This window comes from Zeus faber (assembly GCF_960531495.2).
Source record: "Zeus faber genome assembly, chromosome: 15".
Classification (NCBI taxonomy): domain Eukaryota; kingdom Metazoa; phylum Chordata; class Actinopteri; order Zeiformes; family Zeidae; genus Zeus; species Zeus faber.
Genome location: NC_137194.1, coordinates 8,302,847 through 8,324,558, shown reverse-complemented (window position 1 = coordinate 8,324,558; position 21,712 = coordinate 8,302,847). Strand labels below are relative to the sequence as shown.

The 21,712-nt window shown below is 44.0% G+C and overlaps 1 protein-coding gene across 3 annotated transcripts; it reads right to left on the bottom strand.

Annotated features, from left to right (window-relative positions):
• Nucleotides 1–1,348: 1,348 nt before the first annotated feature.
• Nucleotides 1,349–21,385, bottom strand: klhl17 (kelch-like family member 17). 3 transcript variants are annotated; one of them, XM_080015643.1, is made up of 12 exons: nt 20,222–21,385; nt 16,455–16,719; nt 15,173–15,294; nt 14,443–14,664; nt 10,793–10,909; nt 10,413–10,626; nt 8,504–8,648; nt 7,113–7,280; nt 6,775–6,863; nt 6,357–6,430; nt 6,041–6,222; nt 1,349–4,147 (listed from the first exon to the last, which is right to left on the bottom strand). In XM_080015643.1, the coding sequence occupies exons 2-12, from the start codon at nt 16,666–16,668 to the stop codon at nt 3,919–3,921; spliced, it is 1,776 nt and encodes a 591-aa protein (XP_079871769.1). In that variant the 5' UTR covers nt 16,669–16,719; nt 20,222–21,385; the 3' UTR covers nt 1,349–3,918. The 3 variants fall into 3 exon arrangements, with proteins under 3 accessions (XP_079871769.1, XP_079871771.1, XP_079871770.1); XM_080015645.1 differs by having other exon boundaries at nt 1,349–4,144; XM_080015644.1 differs by having other exon boundaries at nt 16,455–16,714.
• Between the last annotated feature and the right edge of the window lie 327 nt (nt 21,386–21,712).

The window sequence follows — 21,712 nt, the reverse complement described above, 5'->3', positions numbered from 1 at the left end:
GGGGTCTTCTATGGCTGCAGGGCGTGATGCTCGGGGCTTTCCTGAAGCCGTGGGGTGTCTACGCAGCTTGGGGGCTTCGGGGCCCTTTCCGCTGCTTGGAGGCGCCACGACATAATACCGACCTTATACACCAGAACTAATTGGGATAAGTCCACACACACACACACACACGCACGTGCGCTTGCTTTGAGCGAACCCCAAAACCCTCCTGGTTGCATCCCTCTCCTTTCCTCCCTCATTTACTGCCATAACTATGACAGGAAGAGGCCACGTGACCAGTTGCTGTTCGTTTTCCTGGACCTGATTAACTCTGTTTTTCAATATTTATGTTTTTGTGTAAATGTTGTTTGGTTCTATGTTTAATTGTCTCACCCGTGGTGGTTCTCCCCCTCTTAGAGTAGTGATTAGTTGTTTATAGACCCAAACATGGTAAGATCGTTCTCCAAAGAGGGGGGGTTGGTGGTGGTTCTATAAAACCAAAAAGCTGTGCTCTTGTCATCCTACAGGTCATCTACAGGACAGAGTTGTTGCAGCAGTTGTTGATGATTGAAGAATTAATAAAGAGTTGCATTGCAGGTTGAGAACTTGAACTCCACTTGCGGACTAACTCTGTCCTGGATGCAATGGCATAAAAATAGTGTTGTATGCCCAGCATGCTGGCAGCACAGGTTACAACAAAAAAAAAAGAAAGAAAAATTACAGTAATATATACTTATAATAATCATTTCAATAAATGATATAAAACACCCAGGACCGTAAACTTAAACAATAAACATAAAAATACATGTTCCGCATCAGTTGACCCGGTGCTATTTAGAACGCAGGAATCATTGAAACCAACCTTTGGCGGGAGGCAACCGCTGCTAAGTCATGTATATGAATGAATAGATGTAATGAAATGCATTGTCCAAGCGTGCAACCTTGGGAGAATTACCGGAACAGAGGGGAAAATGCGAGGTGGCCATAAGGGGGTTAATTACTTGGCAAAACAACGGAGAGGAGCGGAGAACATGCGGCGAGTGCCTGTATACCTGCAGGGAGTGAGGGAGCGCCACGTCACAGCCAGTGGAACTGAACCATTACCTTTTCCAACAGAACTTCAGGCAGGTAAGCACAAGGATTCTCTTGTAGTTCCCTCCGCAGGTAGGTATGACAGGTTGGTTTAAACTACATTTGGCAAGTGCAGCAGGGAGGCATGAAGGTATAAGGTTCAGCAGTATGAGACAAAAACAAATTATGAATAAATCAAACAAAATGTTTGTTGAAAGACGTCATGATTTCAAATAAGCCTTTTAAAAAGTATCTGCAGACACTGCATTGTATTAATCTAAAATCGTCAACAGAACAATCACACCTGAAAACAGCTTTATTAATGTCATAAGTTGTATTGCTCCATTTCACAATAGTGCAAAAGATATTTAACTCATGAATAACAAAAAGAGAGACAAACAATATTAACCACATCAAATCACACACACTATAAAACAAAATCTACAGTTACAATGACATTGCACAAATTAATTTAACATAACTTAAGGGATTTTTCTATTTACAGTTCGGTCCATAGAACGGAGGCCAAAGTCTTATGTGGTTGTGTGTGCCCTTCTCTAACGTTCGGTCCCTCACTCTTACTGAGATAAATAAAAATCTGCACAAGACAATCACAGCCCCCTCTTCTACCAGTTCCTAAAGTGGCGAGGCTTGTTTTAGATCAAAATAACCAGATCAGCAAAATCCTTCAAAACAAGGAAAAAACGGTAACTTCTCAGAAGTTTGTAACGGTATCACTGCGCTACATAATTAACCAAACCTAAATCTTGATAACTGAGTCAAAAAGACTCAAAATCATCCATACATGTCTGGCCCTGATGGTTCTGCGTAACTGTGAGTGTTCTGGATTACCCATGTAGTTCAACAGCCCGTATTGATTCAGTGGAAACACGATCATAGTTTTTAACTTTACTTTACTTTCACTTTACTTACTTGAGGCCTCTCATGCGCTGTAAATTCATGAGTAACAAGTTACAATTCGCTGTAATTACACTTATCACGGATATCACGTTGAAATAAGCCTGGACCCGGTCCAACAATTTAGGGATGACATTGCATGACTAAACAGTACACAAAGGTGTGTGTGTGTGTGTGTGTGTGTGTGTGTGTGTGTGTGTGTGTGTGTGTGTGTGTGTGTGTGTGTGTGTGTGTGTGTGTGTGTGTGTGTGTGTGTGTGTGTGTGTGTGTAAGTGAAAATGACAGCACCAGTGTTCAACAGCATTGTACCTCATTGTTGCTGGTTTGACTCCAAGACTGTCAAGTTAACTCTTACTTAGTGGTAACAGTTTTAAACTGTTTGATGGGTCAAAAGTCCCAATTTTCCGCTGGACCCTCAAATAATGGCAAATGATATTGGCCAGAGGATGAATTATGGAAAAGCATTTACAAGTGGTCCTTATGTATATGATAAATAAGGGCCACTTGTACATTCATTTCCATAATTCAGCAATCGCACAGAAGTAGTAGACATAATGTATTATATTGTCTGTTAGATGATGCTTGTGGCAGTGAAGAAACATTATTCTGAAATGAGCTGAATGACTTGTGATTTAACTTGTGGAGATCGCTGACCCATGATATTTAGTAGCTCACAATGATCAGTGCCAACAACTAGAAAAAGCCTTACTACCAAATGTACAACTCGCTAAAACACAATCTTGACTAGTACTCTCACAATAAAACTCTGATATTTCCATCCATGATATGCACATCACACACCAGAATAAAAACTCTTTAAGACTCTGGTCTTCTTGCTTCTTTAAGCATTTTAAACATGATTTCATATTTTATACATATTATAAATAAGGAATATAATTCCAGATAATTACGTTATTTTCTTCTCAAAATGACTAGCACTCTTGTACAATTCTGAGTTACATAGGGTGTAGTTATTTTGTACTGGTGGGTGTCCATGCTCTCTTGCTGTGTGGGAAGGGGAACAACATTGCATGTTACTGCCACCTAATGTGGCATAGCAGCACTACAACATTTATTTCTCCTGTTGGGAGACTGTGCAAGTAAACATGCATGGCATCACCAATAACTACTTACATTCCTAAAGTAAAATCATTTCGATTTTCATAAATAAATAAATGCAAAAAAACTTGACAGTAACCAAAGTTTTTGGCGGAAGGTCAATAATATAAAACTAAAAACACTGACGTCACAAATGATGGGACACTGAATGACTGTCACGGATCAGGGTATTGCGCGTTGAACACAACACGGCTGTTTGAAAACAGTCAGATATGTTTGTCTGGTGAGGTGAAGAGAGTCGGAGACAGTGTATCTGTGGTGGAGCTACAAAGAAGGGCTTCAAGGACTCTGAGTAGTTACAGTACAGTGCAGCCCATAATTACTAGCACCCTCGATAGCCCAAGTTTGCCCAGTCCTGGGAAATCCTTGCTTATCCACTAGTACCATTTGGTACTAGTGCTATCATTATAAGAATTATCATTATATTCTTACGATGTACGATACAATACAGAATTATGTATTATACATACACATACTGTATCTGTGCATTACTTCTGCATGCTCGCCACCTGGCCATATTGGACTGATATATATTGGACCCACTTTCTAGGATGCTTTACCAAGGGCGCCCAGAATTCTGAAGGACAGCAATAAATAACCTAAGACCCCTATATCACATCCTCCTTTTACAATTCTCTTCCACCCTCTTTTTTTTTTTTTTTTTTTTACCCCCCCCCCTTTTTACATTTTCTCTCCCTCTCACCATGTCTCTCACACAGAGCAGTTCCGTCTCTTCCCGGAGCTGGTCTGGCTCTTAGCAGCTGAGGCCGGGGGAGGGTCAGGGACAGGGGCTAAGGCTGGGGCTGAGGTAAGCCGGACGGAGACCCCGTGTCAAAGGCTGGTGGACGAGACCGACAGGGTGGGCGAGGAGGGCGGCGGGAAGTTGAGGAGCTCCAGCACGGCCACGCCCACGCTGCTGCGCCGTGTGAACATGCACGAGGCTGCCACCCACTTGTTGCTGCGCGGGTTGTACTTCTCTATGGAGTTTAGGCTGGAGCTGCCGTCATTCCCGCCCACGGCATACAGCCAGCCATCCATGGCAACAAGGTCATGGGTGCTTCTGTAGGGAAGGATATTAGGAAGGTTTGGGTGTAAAAAAACTGAAACTATAATAATTCAAAAAAAACAATCAAGAAAAATCTTTCAGAGCACTAATGTCTGCTTAAGAAAGACAAAAGACAATTTACAGTAACAGCAGTTTCTTTGTTATTGTAGCCAGGTAGTAAATTCAATGGAATCTCTAATCCAACATTGTATTCTATGCTTTTATTGTTGTCAAACACCTTGAACCAAAAAGAGAACTAATATAACTCACCCCGAGTCAAACCTTAAAAAAAATGTAAGAACCCCAAAGAAGTAATTGTGTCTGGTGTGTGTGTGTGTGTGTGTGTGTGTGTGTGTGTGTGTGTGTGTGTGTGTGTGTGTGTGTGTGATACCTAATTCTACGGGCGACATAGTGAAGTCACAGGATTAGCACATCAGACTGACATGGAAGCCCAACTGCTTAACACGTAGCATCACCTATTTAATAGGTTTACAAGTTAAGTTAATAAGTTACTTTAAGTATTTGCCCTGAGAAGTACAAGCATAGACTATTGGTTGGTGACAACATCTTAGGTTCAGCTCAGTAGGTTGATCACATCAGGAGGGAAGACAAACTTTTTGACGCATTTCTAAACTCCACCGAGTACTTAAGCCTTTTCACTCTTAATATGTATGTTTTGAGAGTATGTGGAAGATTTATCACGCCAAAGTAACTCAAAATGTATTTAAATAAACAAAAAATAAAATTGAAAAAAAAATGTATACATTATTGTCTCTAAATGCAATCAGCAAAGTTCCGCTTCTTTGCGAAATGCAGTGACTTTGCTTTGCTTTTCACATTGAAAAGCCTGATAAATGGCCGTTCATAGGATGTTTTGCATTTCACTACAACATACTTGATACGTAGATCTTCGGGCAATTCTCAAAAATCGACTTCACTTCATTTCTCTGTTATACATGAACACTTGGTTCATCCCCCACAAGAGTACAAAGGGGAGGTTAGAAAGCACAGAGTTCACAGAGTTGTGTCCCTGGAAGTGATACCATGTCTAGCATTTTAATAATTCAGCAAAATATGCAGGAAGTATTCATCTTCCTCTATGCATCTTCCTGCACAATATTAGCTCAGCTCAGAGGGTATTGGCATGAGTAACACAACACCAGATTTTAACATTAAAAGGCTCAAGCTTCAGAGACAATTGCTAGTATCTTTATAGCACAGCGGAAATGGAGCTTATGACCGGGACTGGGAAAAAAATGCGCACAGAGCCACCGGCCCGTCAACACCAAGGTTTATTCATGGTGCTGCAGCGTCAACTGTTGTCAGGTTCTACCCTACATGCCTTACACACAACACACACTGTAAGTACAGTGTGTGTGTGTGTGTGTGTGTGTGTGTGTGTGTGTGTGTGTGTGAGAGAGAGGATTAAATGACAACGGGTTGAATGGAACTTTAACTGATCCAGAAGCTCTGCCTCTTATGTTGTGTATCAATTTGGCATCTGCCTCAAAGTCACCCGCCCCCTCTCCTCCCATCAACTACGAGGGAAGACCTAGAATTAGCCGCCCTTTAAGAGAAATAGGTCATTTTAAGTTTATGTTGTAAGGAACCAAATTTATTTTGAGACGGGCGGCTCAAACCTCAATGTAGTGGACGGATATCAGAAAGATGTTCCAAAAAATAAAGCTTTTTAAGAGGAGCGAGTAAATATCCACTGTTTGCTGCTACGGCTGCTGCGAGAGCGTCGCAGGGAAAGTGTCGGCCAACCACAAAAGGACCGCAGAACTGAAACAGTAGTGCTTCAATGTGCAAAATGAGATTAATGTTGCATTGCAGAGGGATTTTCATTTCGGACTATATTTTGGTGCAATGCAGGGAGAAGATGTCCTTTTCCTCTCACAGACTGACCTGCGGATGTTCATAGGAGCGACTCCCTCCCAGGTGTTGGTCTTCGGGTTGAACCGCTCCACAGAGTTGAGGCAGCTGGTGCCGTCGTTGCCCCCGGCTACATACAGCATGCCCTCCAGCACGGCCACGCCGGCGCTGCTACGTCTGCTCAGCATGTTGGCGATGGCGGTCCATGTGTTGCTCTGCTCAGCCAATCACAATGCAGAGCACGAGTCACAGTGTTACAACAAGATCCATGGACATGGACATGTATTTGATCAGCTGGTAGATGATAGATAAGCTAACGTGGTGGTTACGTTAAGAGTACAGTGTTTACCTGAGGATCATATTTTTCCACAGTTGCAAGGTGTGAGGAGCTGTCATAACCCCCGACTGCATACAAGCTACCATCTGGTCAGGAAAAAGGGTGTATTGTCCTGATAACATGTAAAATATTAATCCTATCACCTCCCTCACCAGTTAAGTTTTTACGTTAAAACAAAATGTCATATAAAAATGGCGATAAGGACTTAACTATCCCTGGAAGGGATATAAACAAACTCCACAATGTATGCCTCACATGAACCCATTCACACATACATCGATACATCGATGGCGGAGGCAGCTATGCAGGGTGCCGACTTGCTCATCAGGCCTGATTATTACCGCTTTAACTCTGTATGCCGCCATGGGCCAGATATGATATAGAATGGAATGATGGTATGATGGGATTAGCCAGTACTATTAGACAGTACCCAGAGTAGCTACTCGGACATATCTCCTGCGTGTGCTCATAGCAGCGATGGAGGTCCATGTGCTGGTCAGAGGGTCATAACGCTCCGCACTATAAGGTAGAGAGAAAGAAAAACAAAATAATACTTCTTCTATTCAGATATGCCATTTGAATTATCTATCCAACTATATTCCTTAAACAGTGTAATCCCATAGAGTATCAAGGCAAAAAAGAAAGATTCCACCCCACCCGCAACCCAAATAATACCATATAATACACTATCATACGCAGTCATCAAAGCGCATTAAAACTGCTCCAGTCTCAAAAAAATCTCCATCAGGCGACATTTTTTATGTGCACCTATTGAGACAGGAAGCTCCATCGTAACCCCCGGCAGCGTAGAGGAGGCCATGCAGGACAGCCACACCCAGGCAGCTCCGTCTCGTTCCCATGCAAACCTCGGGCTGCCACGAGTTCGTGATGGGGTCGTAGGATTCTACGGTTGCCAGGTCTGATGTGCCGTCGTACCTGTTTGGGGGGTGGAAAATGCAGTGCTAAGCCGTGTTTGCGAGTTTCGGAAAAGCCATTTAAGATCGACTGAATGTTCCGATTTAATTGATGATTAAAGACAAAAAACAAGAAAAAAAGATTTGGTGGTTCATTATATTTGAAACATTGATCCGTTCTTAACCTATTAAATGCAAAAACACCCTGCCTCACAGTGTAGTTGTGCAGCAGAAATAATCTATTAATTTAGGAAAACTGTAAACAAAGGCAGACAAGTCACTTCATTGATAGTCTACATTAAACAACCGAGCCCTGACGTCTGAAGTGTGTGTTAGAGATTCTGTGAAGTAATGGAAGTGAATGGAGAGACCAACTCCACTAGGGACCAGGGGAGCTACCAGTAACAGTGAATGGACGTACAGTGTATATGGGAGTATGTTTTTATATGGAGATAAGGAACATATAAACAGGGTTCCGACACATTTTCCATTTCAAAATTCCATACTTTTCCCCAGACTCACATTTCCAGGCTTCGCGGTAGATTCTTCAGGCCATATTTGACATCTGAGTACAAATATCCAGATGTTTATCATGTAAACTAATGGTTTTAAAATCCAACTGTGTATGTACTGTATGTTACATTCTGACTATGTATGCTGTTATGTTGCCAAATAATTTACAGAAAATTGTAGCTAGATACTGTATTTCATACCTTGGAATAGAGATAGGCTTTAGACGTTATCACCAACGCTCTATTACCGTAACACCCGGCGTAGACATTCCTCGCCAAAAAACATTTTACATATTACCTGAAAAAGGCGGTGGGACAACCCCCCTCGCCAAAAAACGGTGCCCCCCCCCTATTCCCACGCCCATGCACAGTGGTAAACATTTTTGCTGCAGTGGCTGCCTGCTCCACGCTCCATGAAAAACACTATTTGTATGATCAATACATTTTTTGAAATTCTGAATTTTATGTTTTAGAAAACAGGATAGGGGCAAAAAGTCTGGAACCACAAATATTTTTCCCTACTTGTTTCTTTTTTTCCATACTTATCCAGATCTGGAAATTAATAAAATCAAATTACATACTTTTCCATGCTGCGTAGGAAGCCTGTATACAGACAAATACACTGCAAAAGTTCAAACCCTGATAGGGAAACTGGCCCATTATGTCGAAGTGATGGATCAGATAGGATTTCTGGTATGAGGTCAGAGATCGTGTGATGGCGCTTGTCACTCACCCTCCCACAGCATAGAGCCTGTTGCCAATGGCTGCCACGCCCACTCTTGCCCGCCGCGTGGACATGGACGCCACCATGTGCCAGCGGTCTGTCCTGGTGTCGTAGGCCTCGCAGTCTCCATGGATGGCAAACAGGCTGCCCCCCCCTAGAAGAAAACACAGAAAAAAACAGTTCATTCATTCAATCATTTCACTTAAAGAAATACTTTTAAGCACTTTAAAATGAAAAGTACTTGTGTGTTTTGTGTCTCTATACACCCATCAGCCACAACATTAAAACCACTGACAGGTGAAGTGAATAAAATTGTTCATCTCGTTCCAATGACACCTGTCAAGGGGTGGGATATATAAGGCAGCAAGTGAACAGTCAGTTGTTGAAGTTGATGTGTTGGAAACAGGAAATATGGGCAAGCGTAAGGATCTGAGCTACTTTGACAAGGACTATATTGTGACGACTAGACGACTGGGTCAGAGCATCTCCAAAACGACAGGCTTGTGGGATGTTCCCTGTATGCAGTGGTTAGTACCTACAAAAATTGGTCCAAGGAAGGACAACCAGTGAACTGGCGACGGGGTCATGGACACCCAAGGCTCATTGATGCTCGTGGGGAGCTAAGTCCAGCCCGTCTGGTCCCATGCCACAGAAGAGCTACTGTAGCACTAATTGCTGAAAAAGTTAATGCTGCTATGAAAGAAAGGTGTCAGAACACAGTGCATCACAGCTTGCTGCGTATGGGGCTGTGCAACCACAGACTGGTCAGTGTCCATGCTGACCCCTGTCCACCTCCATAAAGCGCCTACAATGGGCATGTGGGTGTCAGAACTGGACCATGGAGCAATGGAAGAAGGTTGCCTGGTCTGATGAATCACGTTTTATTTTACATCATGTGGATGGTCGGGGGTATGTGCACTGTTTACCTGGGGAAGAGATGGCACCAGGATGCACTATGGGAAGAAGGCAAGCAGGCGGAGGCGGTGTGATGCTCGGGGCAATGTTCTGCTGGGAAACTTTGGGTCCTGGCATTCATGTGGATGATACTTTGACACGTACCACCTTCCTAAACATTGTTGCAGACCAAGTATAGCCCTTCATGGAAGCGGTATTCCCTGATGGCAGTTGCCTCTTTCAGCAGGATAATACATCCTGCCACACTGCAAAAATTGTTACGAAATAGTTTGAGGAACATGACAACATGTTCAAGCTGTTGACTGGGCCTTCAAGTTCCACAGATCTCAATCTGATGGAGCATCTGTGGGATGTGCTGGAACAACAAGTCTGATCCATGGGGGCCCCACCAAACAACTTACAGGACTTAAAGGATCTGCTGCTAAGGTCTTGGTGCCAGATACCACAGGACACCTTCAGAGGTCTTGTGGAGTCCATGCCTCCATGGGTCCGAGCGGTTTTGGTGGCACAAGGGGCAGCTACACGATAATATATATATCTTAAAAAGTAAGATTATATCTTTGTTTCTCATGCACAGATAGGCACAGGAGGAAGTTATAATCCCCATCATAGTATTTCTGATTCTGATTCTGATGGCTCCGAATTTGATAGTGAATTTGCATCATCAGAAAATGATGGTTTCAAAAACAATCCAAAGCCAGTGACACAGAAAACAGTTGATGATACTGTAAATGCAGTTGTCAGTTTGTGCAGCGGGGCAGGCATTTTGTATCTTACAAGGGAATCAGGAGAGAGGCATGAGATTCTTTTTAGAAAGAAGATGTGAAAATGTGTCAAATGTTTTTAGAGGGATATTAAAATAGAGAAATAGCGACACTAAAACAACCATGTTCCATAAGGAAGATATCCAATCAGAATGTCTCAACCTGTTCGCCTGATTTGCACAGGGGGGTACTGGTGCACATTTTATGTACCCCAGCGGGTGCGTTCGGGACACACTGACCGACGGCAAAGAGCACGGGGCTGGCGCCCTCGCAGCGACGGGGGCGCGTGCGGCTGTTGCTGAGCACGCCCCTTTGCTCCGGCATCAGGTGATACTTGAGGGCCTCGATCAGCAGGTCTTTGCACTCCGAGTGGTGGCGCACTAGCAGCTCCGTGTCCACGTTGCTCATCAGGAAGTCCCGCCTTAGCAGTGGCAGGCGGACACACTTCATCAGCTTGTGGTGCAGGAGAGGTTTGGGTGTTAGAGAGAGGGGTGGGATGGGAGAGAGAGGGGGATGATTATTGAAAAAGACAAGGCAGAGCATTCTGGCACAAGAGTTTTTCAATCCATTCAAACTGGTTTTGATTTTTTTTTTCCCCCTCTTAAGAAGTGAGTGTTACCCAAGGTACGTGCTGCCTTCGGCCATCTATGTCGTGTTTGACCCAGCTGAGCACAGCGCGGTACACTTCCTCTTCTGACGGAACGTTCAGATTGTCACTGGAGATCAGGTCCAGAACCTGAGTGACAGGTCAAAGGAGATTTGGAGTCATGGACAGATGTGTGTGTACAGTACTGTATGTAGTGCGTAGCGAGCGTCTCAGATTCAATCTTGCAAGTTCCCTAAACTGAAACATTGACAGAGATTTTCAGGGCATTGCTCTGGAGAGAAATGTAATAATCAAAGTTCAGAAAAGTACCACTCTCAGCCTTAACTTGATAATTGGCAGGGATGACCAAAATCCTGGGCCCATCTGGCTCTTGTGCTTAACATTTATTTCAGTACCAGAAACTCATAAAATGTATCTTAAAACACTGCAAAAAAAAAAAAAAGCCTCCAAATGTGAAGCCGTACATAAAACACAATATCTCATTCAAGGGAAAGCTCTTATTTTCAGCCAATCGTGTGCATGCGTCTATCTTAAGGTCAGTGCCTGCCTGGCGTAAATGTTGAGTATTTTGGGACGATGCTGGGTCTGTATGTGTGTCCGTCTGAGGCATTACGTGTGCTGCAGTGAGAGGCTGGCTCGCTGGCACTGTTCCATGACAGAATGGGGGCTGGGTGGAGCCGACGAAACCAGCCGCTGCTGCTTTCCTGCCGGCCAAGATCAGGGCAGCAGTTAGCAGCCTCCCGGGAGCAGCATCCACTAATCCAGAGTCACACAGTGAATTACCGACGCTGCCACGTCGCTGTCATGCAGACCCGCTCTGTTTGGCGTGCATGAATAGCAGGGGCACGGGGCGCTCCGGTGTTGAAAAAGCCCCCATATTATTTGGTCAAGTATAAGCACAACAGGGAAACCTTAGAAATACCTTCAATTGGGCATTTCACCGACACAGCGACGCTGAACAAAGTACTCGGAAGGAGCAGGATAAAGTAGCAGTGAGAATAAAACAGGCGTTACGTGGTGGCCTTTTCTTCTCACCAGGATCCTGGCAGCACTGTATCAATATACAGAAGCAAATTTATATCAATTATGCCACATTTATGGGTGCATCAACTGGCATTATTAAACTGTGGCAGCATTGGCGGATGTATGCTTAAAGACAACCTTGTAGGATTTCAAAATCTCTCTGAATGCCAAAGATGACATCACATCATTCTACACCCACGGGAATTGAGCTGTCTCGATTCCTCACTGAGCCGGATGATGTCGTGTCAGGGTGCCACATCTAATCATTTTTGAGCCGCGTAGGCACACAATCCTGCCGAATCTTGCCGCCCCCTTCAAAGTGTAGGGGAAGAAATATGGGGCATATTTCATGGCTCTGTGAGCTCTAAGCTGGCTTGGAGCTGGTAGTGTATAAATCAATCACTTGTGTAAATCTGTGATGGGCACGCAGCAGACGTGGGCGAGGAGCTGCCGTTGGCAGGGAATGAGATGGAGAAAAGCGCCGGTAAATCAAAAGGAAAAGGGTGAAAAAGGGTAAATCTTCTACTTCCTGTGTTTATTCCCAAACGGATTTCATTCAGCTTATAGAACATGCTCTCCTCTCCTAATGATTTCCCACAGCAAAATCAGACTGCAGACGTCAGGGACCACAGACTGAAATCACGAGGACCATCAACCTGCTTCAGTCCCGTGAGGAATCTACGGTCAGAGAGCTGAAGTGATAATGGGAAGGCGATGTGGTCTTTAATGATTTTCCTATCCCCCCACTTAAACTCACTTGTAGCTCAAAACCTTTCCACCAAACAATGTTGTGAGCTAAATTTATAGAAGCATAACAAAACATCACACACTGGATGCACAAAGAAATGAAAAGACAAGAATAGCAATATAGACATATATAAATACATGTATTTGGCTAATGAGTACTGTTGAGAAATGTTAACATTCTTAGAGCAAAGAATTAAAAGAGTAGTAAATACTTATAGACCCTGCTTCAACAAGAGCAGGCGACGCAACTAAAAGCTAAAATTATTTCAATGAACACAGCAGCTGTGAAAACATCAGCGACTTTGCCTAATTACCGGGTGCAGGACACGACCCGGCGGTTCCACTGCTGCGCCTGGCCGATAAATAAGCAAATAAATCAATGAGATGGCGCTTAGCAGGTGTGCCAGATAAGAGTCGTCCGTGGCAGCGGCAGCGTGATGACAAAACCACAAGGGACACTGACTGACGCGGGAGCCGGGGAAGAAGAGGCGGCTGCCTAATGACTGCTGAAAGGTCAACTACGTAGCGGGTTAGTGAGGTCTCGCACTTTTAAGGACTCCACGAGGGAAAATAAACGATACTTTTGCAAAGATTTTTAAGCATTTCTTGCGTTGCTCCACGGAATCTGCCGCTTTGTGAGGCTCTAACCTGGGCTTTTTCCCTTTGCTACGCTTTCTCAGCACTACCCTCATGTGATAATAGTATTTGGACAAATATTTGGTCTAGTATTTGGCCTTTGCATGACATTTGCTTGTCTGCATTTTTTGTGCAACCTTGTTTGTATTGGCCAAGTGGTATTGAATTGCTTAGGACTCCATGATTCTGGAAGGTAGGCTGCATGCGCTCTTGGTGACTTCCTCTCCATCTCGTCTCTGGTGAAAGGTGGAATCACAGGGCACCTGCCACCTGCTCTGCTGTGATTGTTGAGGACAGCGTGGGTGGAGAGATCAGCAACATGAAGAAGCTAAGTAAACCCTAGCGGAGTGCTCTGTCCATGCCGTGCTAAGCAATTTGACAAATTACTGTATAAAGGAACTGAGAAGATGAGTCCAAACCCTTGACTCTCGGAGCACAGCATGCAAGACATTTACCAAAATGAGTTGTTTACACCAGTGTGTACTCCACCCATAGTGTGTGCACCCACCCAAGACCTGAACAGTCTGTGGTAGGCACACACAGGATACTTCACAAGATGACAGTTTTCAGTAACAGATGAGATGAGAGCAATCCCACTGGGAGTTACTGAATTGAGAGTTCATGATATTTGTCATGTTGTACACACTGTGACAGTCTCCTCTGGTTGTCCTTTGTGCATGATGCTGCTTCTAAAATATTAGAAAAAAAAAAAAAAAAAGATTTGTATGACAAATTGTAACCTTGTAAGCCCTTGCTGATGAAATCTTTGATTGAAATTTTCTTTGAATTTTTGATGATTTTCACAATTCACATTAAGCTTACTTCAAAAGGTCCTACTATTCCCTTTTCCAAATATGGATAAATGAAAGCCCAAAATAAATACTGTAGAGCAAAATCACAAACCTTTGTGTTAACTTGATCTGGTATAACTTATGTCTATGATATGCTTATCGACTGTATATTGGCTGTGAGAAGATTATAACTGCTGCTTTCATTCATTTTTTACTGATATTTCTTTGTTTGAATTTCATTGTATTGTATTGAATTTATTATTGAATTGAATTATTGAATTTCATTATTACTTTTGCACCTCTTTATGTACATTTTCCGACAGTATTTTCTTAGTAATGTCCCACGACCCCTACATGCACATCAAGTGACCCCACGTGGGGTTGCAAATGGGATATGATGAGGATACACCTCAGTTAAACTAAAGTAGACCCAAAAAAATACAAATAAAAAGGCAAAGCCCTCACCTGCTTGAGCGGCAGCAGCATGAACTCCTCCGTCTTGGACACCTCCACAAAGTGCTGCAGGACATACTTGTGGGCCGACTTGAGCAGATCACTGCAGGAGTGCGTGTCGGCGAAGCCGCGGATGCCCAGGCAGTTGGAGGGGTCCAGCTGGCTCAGGAGGAACTTGCAACAGGCGTCCCGCACCCCGTTGAGCTGCAGCAGGCTGGCCGCTGGAAGCAATGTCTGGAGGTGATGAACGGGGAAGTCAGGAGGCATTCCATGACTCTGATGCTAGTGTGCACTGTTGATAATGTCTTTTGATTTATGAACTATTATGAAGAGGCACCGGCAGAGTGCGACGGTAAGGCTGCGTGTGAACATTTTGATACTTTTATGGCAGCCGCTGAATTGCCATTGGATTTGAACTTGAAAGCTAAAAGGTTTGTGAGAGTCAGAGTCATCATGTCCTATAAATTCATGACATATACTCTCTTTTTTTTTGTTTTAATTCTATTAGAACTATACACAGTATATTTTTTGTGACTTCTGTCACGAAAAATAAACAATGTCAAAAGGGTAACCAATATCGAAGTGAAGGTATCAATACAACTATTTCAACAATAATCCCGCCCCTCCTGCAAAACTTCAGCGTCTAGTTTATTTTAGGAAACGCCACGAAGCGTCTCCATTGACTCCAGCTGCTGCCAGAGAAGCCACCCTCTAATCTATGTGTTAATTCATCATGGTATACCTGCACATTTCCTTCGCCCACTACGATCTCAGCCGTGTAGGTGTATTGGACCAGCTGCTCCAAAGCCTGGGGGTCGATATCGTGGAGCGTGACGTGGGTCTGTCGGCTCTCTGACATCTCATCTGCAGGAGGACACGCTGCATCAGAGACGTTCACTATGCAGTTGAATCGGTTGGCTTTAGTCCTCAACATAAAAACACACACCTGCCTGCCTGCCACACAGGGCACACCCCAATGTGTATGGTATCACTGCCACATGCACAGGTGAGATTTTCTATTGACACTTGTTTTTTTTATAGCTCTGCCTCACTCTGTACATTCTGCTCATCATGTCTTGACAGATAAAAGCACGGGTTTCAAAACATGAGACTTTTCACAGTCAAATTTTAAAATCCCACGCCGAAGGATACGAGTAGTCATTGACTTTGTAAACAAGGAATTAGTTATGTGCAAAGTCCCTTTCTGTTAAATGTTGAAACTAACAAACATATAATTTTTATTTATTTATTATTATTATTTTTTTAATGAAATACTGCAAGAAAAATGCTCAAATATGCGTAAACATTTAAAACGCCTCAGTATACACCATGATAAAGAGAAACAATAAGTGACAATCATTCAAATTCCACAACTTTCTATCCCCACAAGTTTGGAATAGAATAAAGATGCGTGAATAAGCAATCAAAAGCAAAATCAAAATCTGCAGACAAATGGAGCCGCTCGGCCTCTCCTCATTCTGCCCGAGTCGCTGTCGGGTTTGTCTGGTTCGGATTTCTTTCAACTGGGCCAATCAGAGCGCTGGACAGATCAGGGCAAACCTGGCGGCTTGGTCTGGGAGCCAGCCTACCAGGACCGTCTGGACGGACAAACAGACAAAGAAACGGTCTTTGATGGCCCCTCAAATGCGAGGCGGATGGAGGGATGGGGTGGGGGGGTGGCCTAGGGGAGCAAGAGGAAGTCTGGGGCAATGACTTCATCCGATGATACAGATAGGAAGACATGGCAGGGAGAGAGGACATGAGGATGAGGCGGCGCGCACACGCCACACACAAAATGAGCGGCAACTCCCACCGGCGGAGCAAAATTAAGCACAGCTTGACTTTGGAACACAGCATGTGTCCTGTCCCCGCCTGCTGCGCTGCACCGATTCAGAAAGGCAACAACACAAAAAAAGAAGGGACATCCAGAGGCGAGAGAGAGGGGGGGGGGGGGGGGGGTAAAATGGGAAAGCGGTGACTCACGACTTAGAAGAAGAGAAGAAGAAGAACAATACAAGACTTACTGGTAAACATTGCGTGGAAGTAGGGGCTGCAGGAAGCCAGCACCACCTTGTGCGCCTTGATCTCCTTGTTGGAGACATGCAGCACGATGTCGCAGAGCAGGCCGCGCTGGCGCATCCGGTTCATGGACACGAAGGAGTCGTGGTAGTGGCGCTTGGAGTTGTGCGAGATGCTGTGGCCGTCGCGGTTCAGCAGCTGCATGCCGCCCTCCATCATGGTGCCCGTTGGGACGGTGGCCGGCGCTCGCCTGGGCCGCGTTCTGCTGCACTGCCAGAGACGGAGAGAGAGAGAGGGAGAGGGAGAGAGAGAGAGAGAGAGAGACATCCCATCTCACCAACTGAGTCACCAAGAAAAAGGAAAACAAGAAAATATGAAGAAGGCTTGTGTCCTCCATCTGAGAGAGCACAGCTTGGTGTGATGTCACGCAGGTGTGACGAGGTGTCCTGAGGGACGACGGTCATGTTGCTGTGGCTGTGGTCACTGTGTCGACAGCTACGGCAGGAAGTGAACACACCTGAAAGAAATCCCTGTGCTTCATACATCCTGTGAGTGTGGCGGGTTTACAGGACTGACGACATCTCTTTATGGCGATAAGGGATTTAAAGGTTACTTATATGAGCATCGCACTAGGCAGACCTAGGGCTTGTTCATCCGTCTATGAGCGTTCGTATCATTTCCTTGCTGGCTCTTGGTGAGATGCCTCGTCACCAGCGGATGTGATTACATCTAAATTACCTCTGAGCTCCAGCTCAGCTGTAGCCTGTAGGCGAGGGAACGGCTAGATAGGGACGGGGCCTAACAAAGTATTTTCTGAAAATGTTGTTTTTTCCACATTTACATCCTACATAAAAGTACAAGAGAATTGTCTGTGAAAGGAAAGAAACCCTTGTGCGCTTGTAGAGGCCTATAAGTGAGATATGGACTATAATGTGCAGATCAGTACCAACTAATCTGCACATTGCAGTCCAGAGGTTTTGCTTTGTTTTTCAGTTAACATAGGATGTGGTGGCAGTCTGCGGGGGAGCCAGGGGGGAAGTGGGAAGGCATGGGCCCACCCTGATACTAACACACACACACACACACACACACACACACACACACACACACACACACACACACACACACACACACACACACACACACACACACACACACACACACACACACACACACACAATTGCCTTAATTCTTTGTGGCATAGAGTCAACAAGGTGTTGGACACTGTCCTCAGAGATTTTGGTCCATATTGACATGATAGCATCACGCAGTTTCTGCAGATTTGTCGGCTGCACATCCATGATACGAATCTCCCGTTCCACCTCATCGCGACGGTGCTCTATTGGATACAGATCTAGTGACTGTGGAGGCCATTGGAGTACAGTGAACTCATTGTCATGTTCAAGAAACCAGTTTGAGATGATTTGAGCTTTGTGACATGGTGCATTATCCTGCTGGAAGTAGCCATCAGAAGATGGATGCACTGTGCTTGGATGGACACAGTCAGCAACAACACTCAGGTATGCTGTGGCGTTTAAACCATGCTCAATTGGTACTAAGGGGCCCAAAGTGTGCCAAGAAAAATATCCTCCACACCATTACACCACCACTACCAACAGCTAGAACCCTTGATAGAAGGCAGGATGGATCCATGTTTTCATGTTGTTTACCCCAAATTCTGACCCTACCATCTGAATGTCGCAGCTGAAATCGAGACTCATCAGACCAGGCAACGTTTTTCCAATCTTCTATTTTCCATTTTTGGTGAGCCTGTGCCAATTGTAGCCTCAGTTTCCTGTTCTTAGCTGACAGGAGTGGCACCTGGTGTGGTCTTCTGCTGCTGTAGCCCATCTGCTTCAAGGTTTGACGCTTGTGTCTTCAGAGATGGTATTCTGCATACCATGGTTGTAACGAGTGGTTATTTGAGTTACTGTTGCCTTTCTATCGTCTTGAACCAGTCTGCCCATTTTCCTCTGACCTCTGACATCAACAAGGCATTTTCGTTCACACAACTGCCACTCACTGGATATTTTCTCTTTTTCGGACCATTCTCTGTAAACCCTAGAGATGGTTGTGCGTGAAAACCCCAGTGGGTCAGCAGTTTCTGAAATACTCAGACCAGCCCGTCTGGCACCAACAACCATGGCACTTTTAAAAAGTCACTTAAATCCCCTTTCTTCCCCATTCTGATGCTCGGTTTGAACTTCAGCAAATCATCCTCACCATGTCTACATGCCTAAATGCAACGAGTTGCTGCCATGTGATTGGCTGATTAGCTATTTGTGTTAACAAGCAATTGAACAGGTGTACCTAATAAAACGGCCGGTGAGTGAGTGAGTGAGTGTATGTATGTATGTATGTATGTATGTATGTATGTATGTATGTATGTATGTATGCATACATACATCGATTTTTTTTATTACATTATTATAATGTTATTTTATCTGCAGGTACTAAGTGAAACACCAACACCCTATTTTAGCCTGGTATACCCCTGATATGCAGATATTCCAGTATTGGTGCATCCCACATGATGATGCATAGCCACTATCATAACATCCAAGTAGCTGTTTTCTGTTCAATCACAAAAGGTATTCTTATCTTAAAAAGGCACGCATACAAAACACAACCAAAATACAATTATTAAATCTTGCCTTGATTCTGTGGGTATAAACTGTTAATACTGAAAGTCAAGTATAAACAATTCAACATAAGCTATACTTATATACAGTATACTAGTATATTATGGAGTTTAAAAGTTAAAAAAGACGAGCACTTTTTAAGGCGAGTGAGTGTCTGGCGCTAATATTCCAACTCATCCTGATTCACTACAACTCAATACATATACATTCTGAAGGTGCTGTGATTAATCTACACCAGCCTTAGGTCCATTCAAAGAAGGTCAAATAGCCTAGAGAGAAAAAAAAACAAACAAACAAACAAAAAAAACCTATAGGTTTACAACGTTGCAGCCCACACTGCAAGCCGAGGTTCTGGTAAGGATGATTGGACTTGAGGCAGACTGGATTTTATTGTGAGATAAAAAGAATAACAAAGTCCTAGTGTCTGAACCGTCTGTGCAACTTCTCAAACAAGTCATTAGCAGAGTATCAGCCCATGGTATTTGGGGTGGATGGTTTCCAAGACGTCTTTCAGGAATCCGCCAATGTATTGTCAGACTGTGGAGCATCTCAGATGTCACCACAGCTGTTTGGCGAGCAGCCTCATGTGACCAACACAATAGACCACAAACTGCCACAGGAGGAGGCATAGGGTGCTTAGACGAGGACATTCTATTGCAAGACTGTGGCTTTTCATAATTTGCAAATTAATACATTTGAATACTTATAAAAGACGCCAGTACAAGTTATAAAAGGACAGTTAAAAGACATTAAGCTGTATACATATACACTATATGTATGTATGTATGTATAAATATATTTGTGTATACATGTATATATTTGTGTATATATGTATATATTTGTGTATATATATATATATATATATATATATATATATATATATTATAAACACATACAAGAAGGACAAAAAACATCAATATCAAACATATGTATGTAGAGCATTCTACAGAGTATGTAGGTACAGTGTTTAACAGGGGATAGTAGTAATAATAATGCACAGCGGATATTTACATTGCATAATATTAACGTCCAACAATATCACAGGAGAATGATGCTTCTCTGCACACATTGCAGCATCCCCAGCCCCCACTAGACATATTCCGGATAATGTAGTAAAAGATTGCATTTACCGGTGGTTGTGTGGCGGCTACCGGCTGTTTTCGCAGCCTCTTCTCCGGGCCGATGGAGCAGCTATCCAGCCGCTGTCACCACATCCACACCGATGTTTCTCAGCGGCGTTTGAGTCTCTCCGTCATGTTGATTCTAGCAGACAATCATACACAGAAAGCCTCACCGCCGTTGACGTAAATGCAAACTGCATGGGCCGTGACACCACCTGTAAGGTGGTAATGCGCCGGACGAGAGCGACGCGGAGGGCGCTAATATTCCGGACGACCTTAACGGCTTCGCGTCTGCTCTTCGGCCGCTCGGGGAAGCGCACCGGAAGCGTCCCCAAAAACAACATCGGCGACGCTCGGTTGGACGTCCCAAGTGCACCCGGCAGGACGGAGCTAACGCTGAGCGCGATGACGTCACTGGCCAGCGCACTAACCCCACCCACCTGGGCACCTCGGGATTTTAAATTCGAGCGCCATGCAAAAAAGAAAGAAACGTTCGTCACCCCAAGGCAAGTTGAGCGACCTTCCTCTTTTTGTTATCCCTATTTACATAGATGAGTAGTCCCAAGTATTCAATAATCGTCGTTATTTTTATTATTATTATTCTGTATTCTATTATTCTGCACCTTCTTCTTTCTGCACATTTTTAACTGTACATTTTACACTCTATATAGATATGTTTATAACATATAGATATGTTTATATATATTTATATATAAATGTGTTTCTTAATAATCATTATATGTTGTATGTAAATGTGTTGTATGTAGATTTGGAGCTGTAACAAAAGTAATTTCCCCCTGGGATTATTAAAGTATGTCTGATTCTGATATTATTATTATTATTATTATTATATGTATTTTTTTTAACAATGCAACGTTTATGAGCGCAGCAAACAAAGCACCGAGGCATAACGGCTGGTTGTACACTTTTCATTCCATATATGTGTACATATATTACATGACGAATATGAGTATTGTTTGATGACACAATTCGAAAAAATATACAATGGCCAAAAACTCCAAACGCGTTCAACCGTCATCGCCATTTTCTCAGTCCGTACGGTCCCGTCTGCTAAAAATGAAGCGTTTTCATTTTCACTCGTTTTAGAGCCAAAGAGCCTCCTCACCTCCTCAAAAGTGACGTTTGGAAACCAAACGTCAGTGCGTGAGTGCGTGTGTGTGTGTGTGTGTGTGCGTGTGCGTGTGTGCGTGTGCGGAGCAGCCAGACGAGTCCCCCATGAAAACAATGACTCACCCGCTCCCGTCGCTGGAGAAAAAGACGGTTTCGCGACGTGTTCCCGGGAGTAAACCCTCCCCCGGTTGTTACTGAGGTATCGTAGCGCTCATCTCGATGGCGCACACGGCGTCGCGCAAGACGGGTCTCGCTGGCAGCATCACGTGTGGCACCAAAACACCGCTTGCCCTGTGCGCGCCGCCTTGACAGGGGGGGGAAAGATTGTGTTTGACGCACTAAGTTTGATTTTTCCTTCATCGTCGTCAT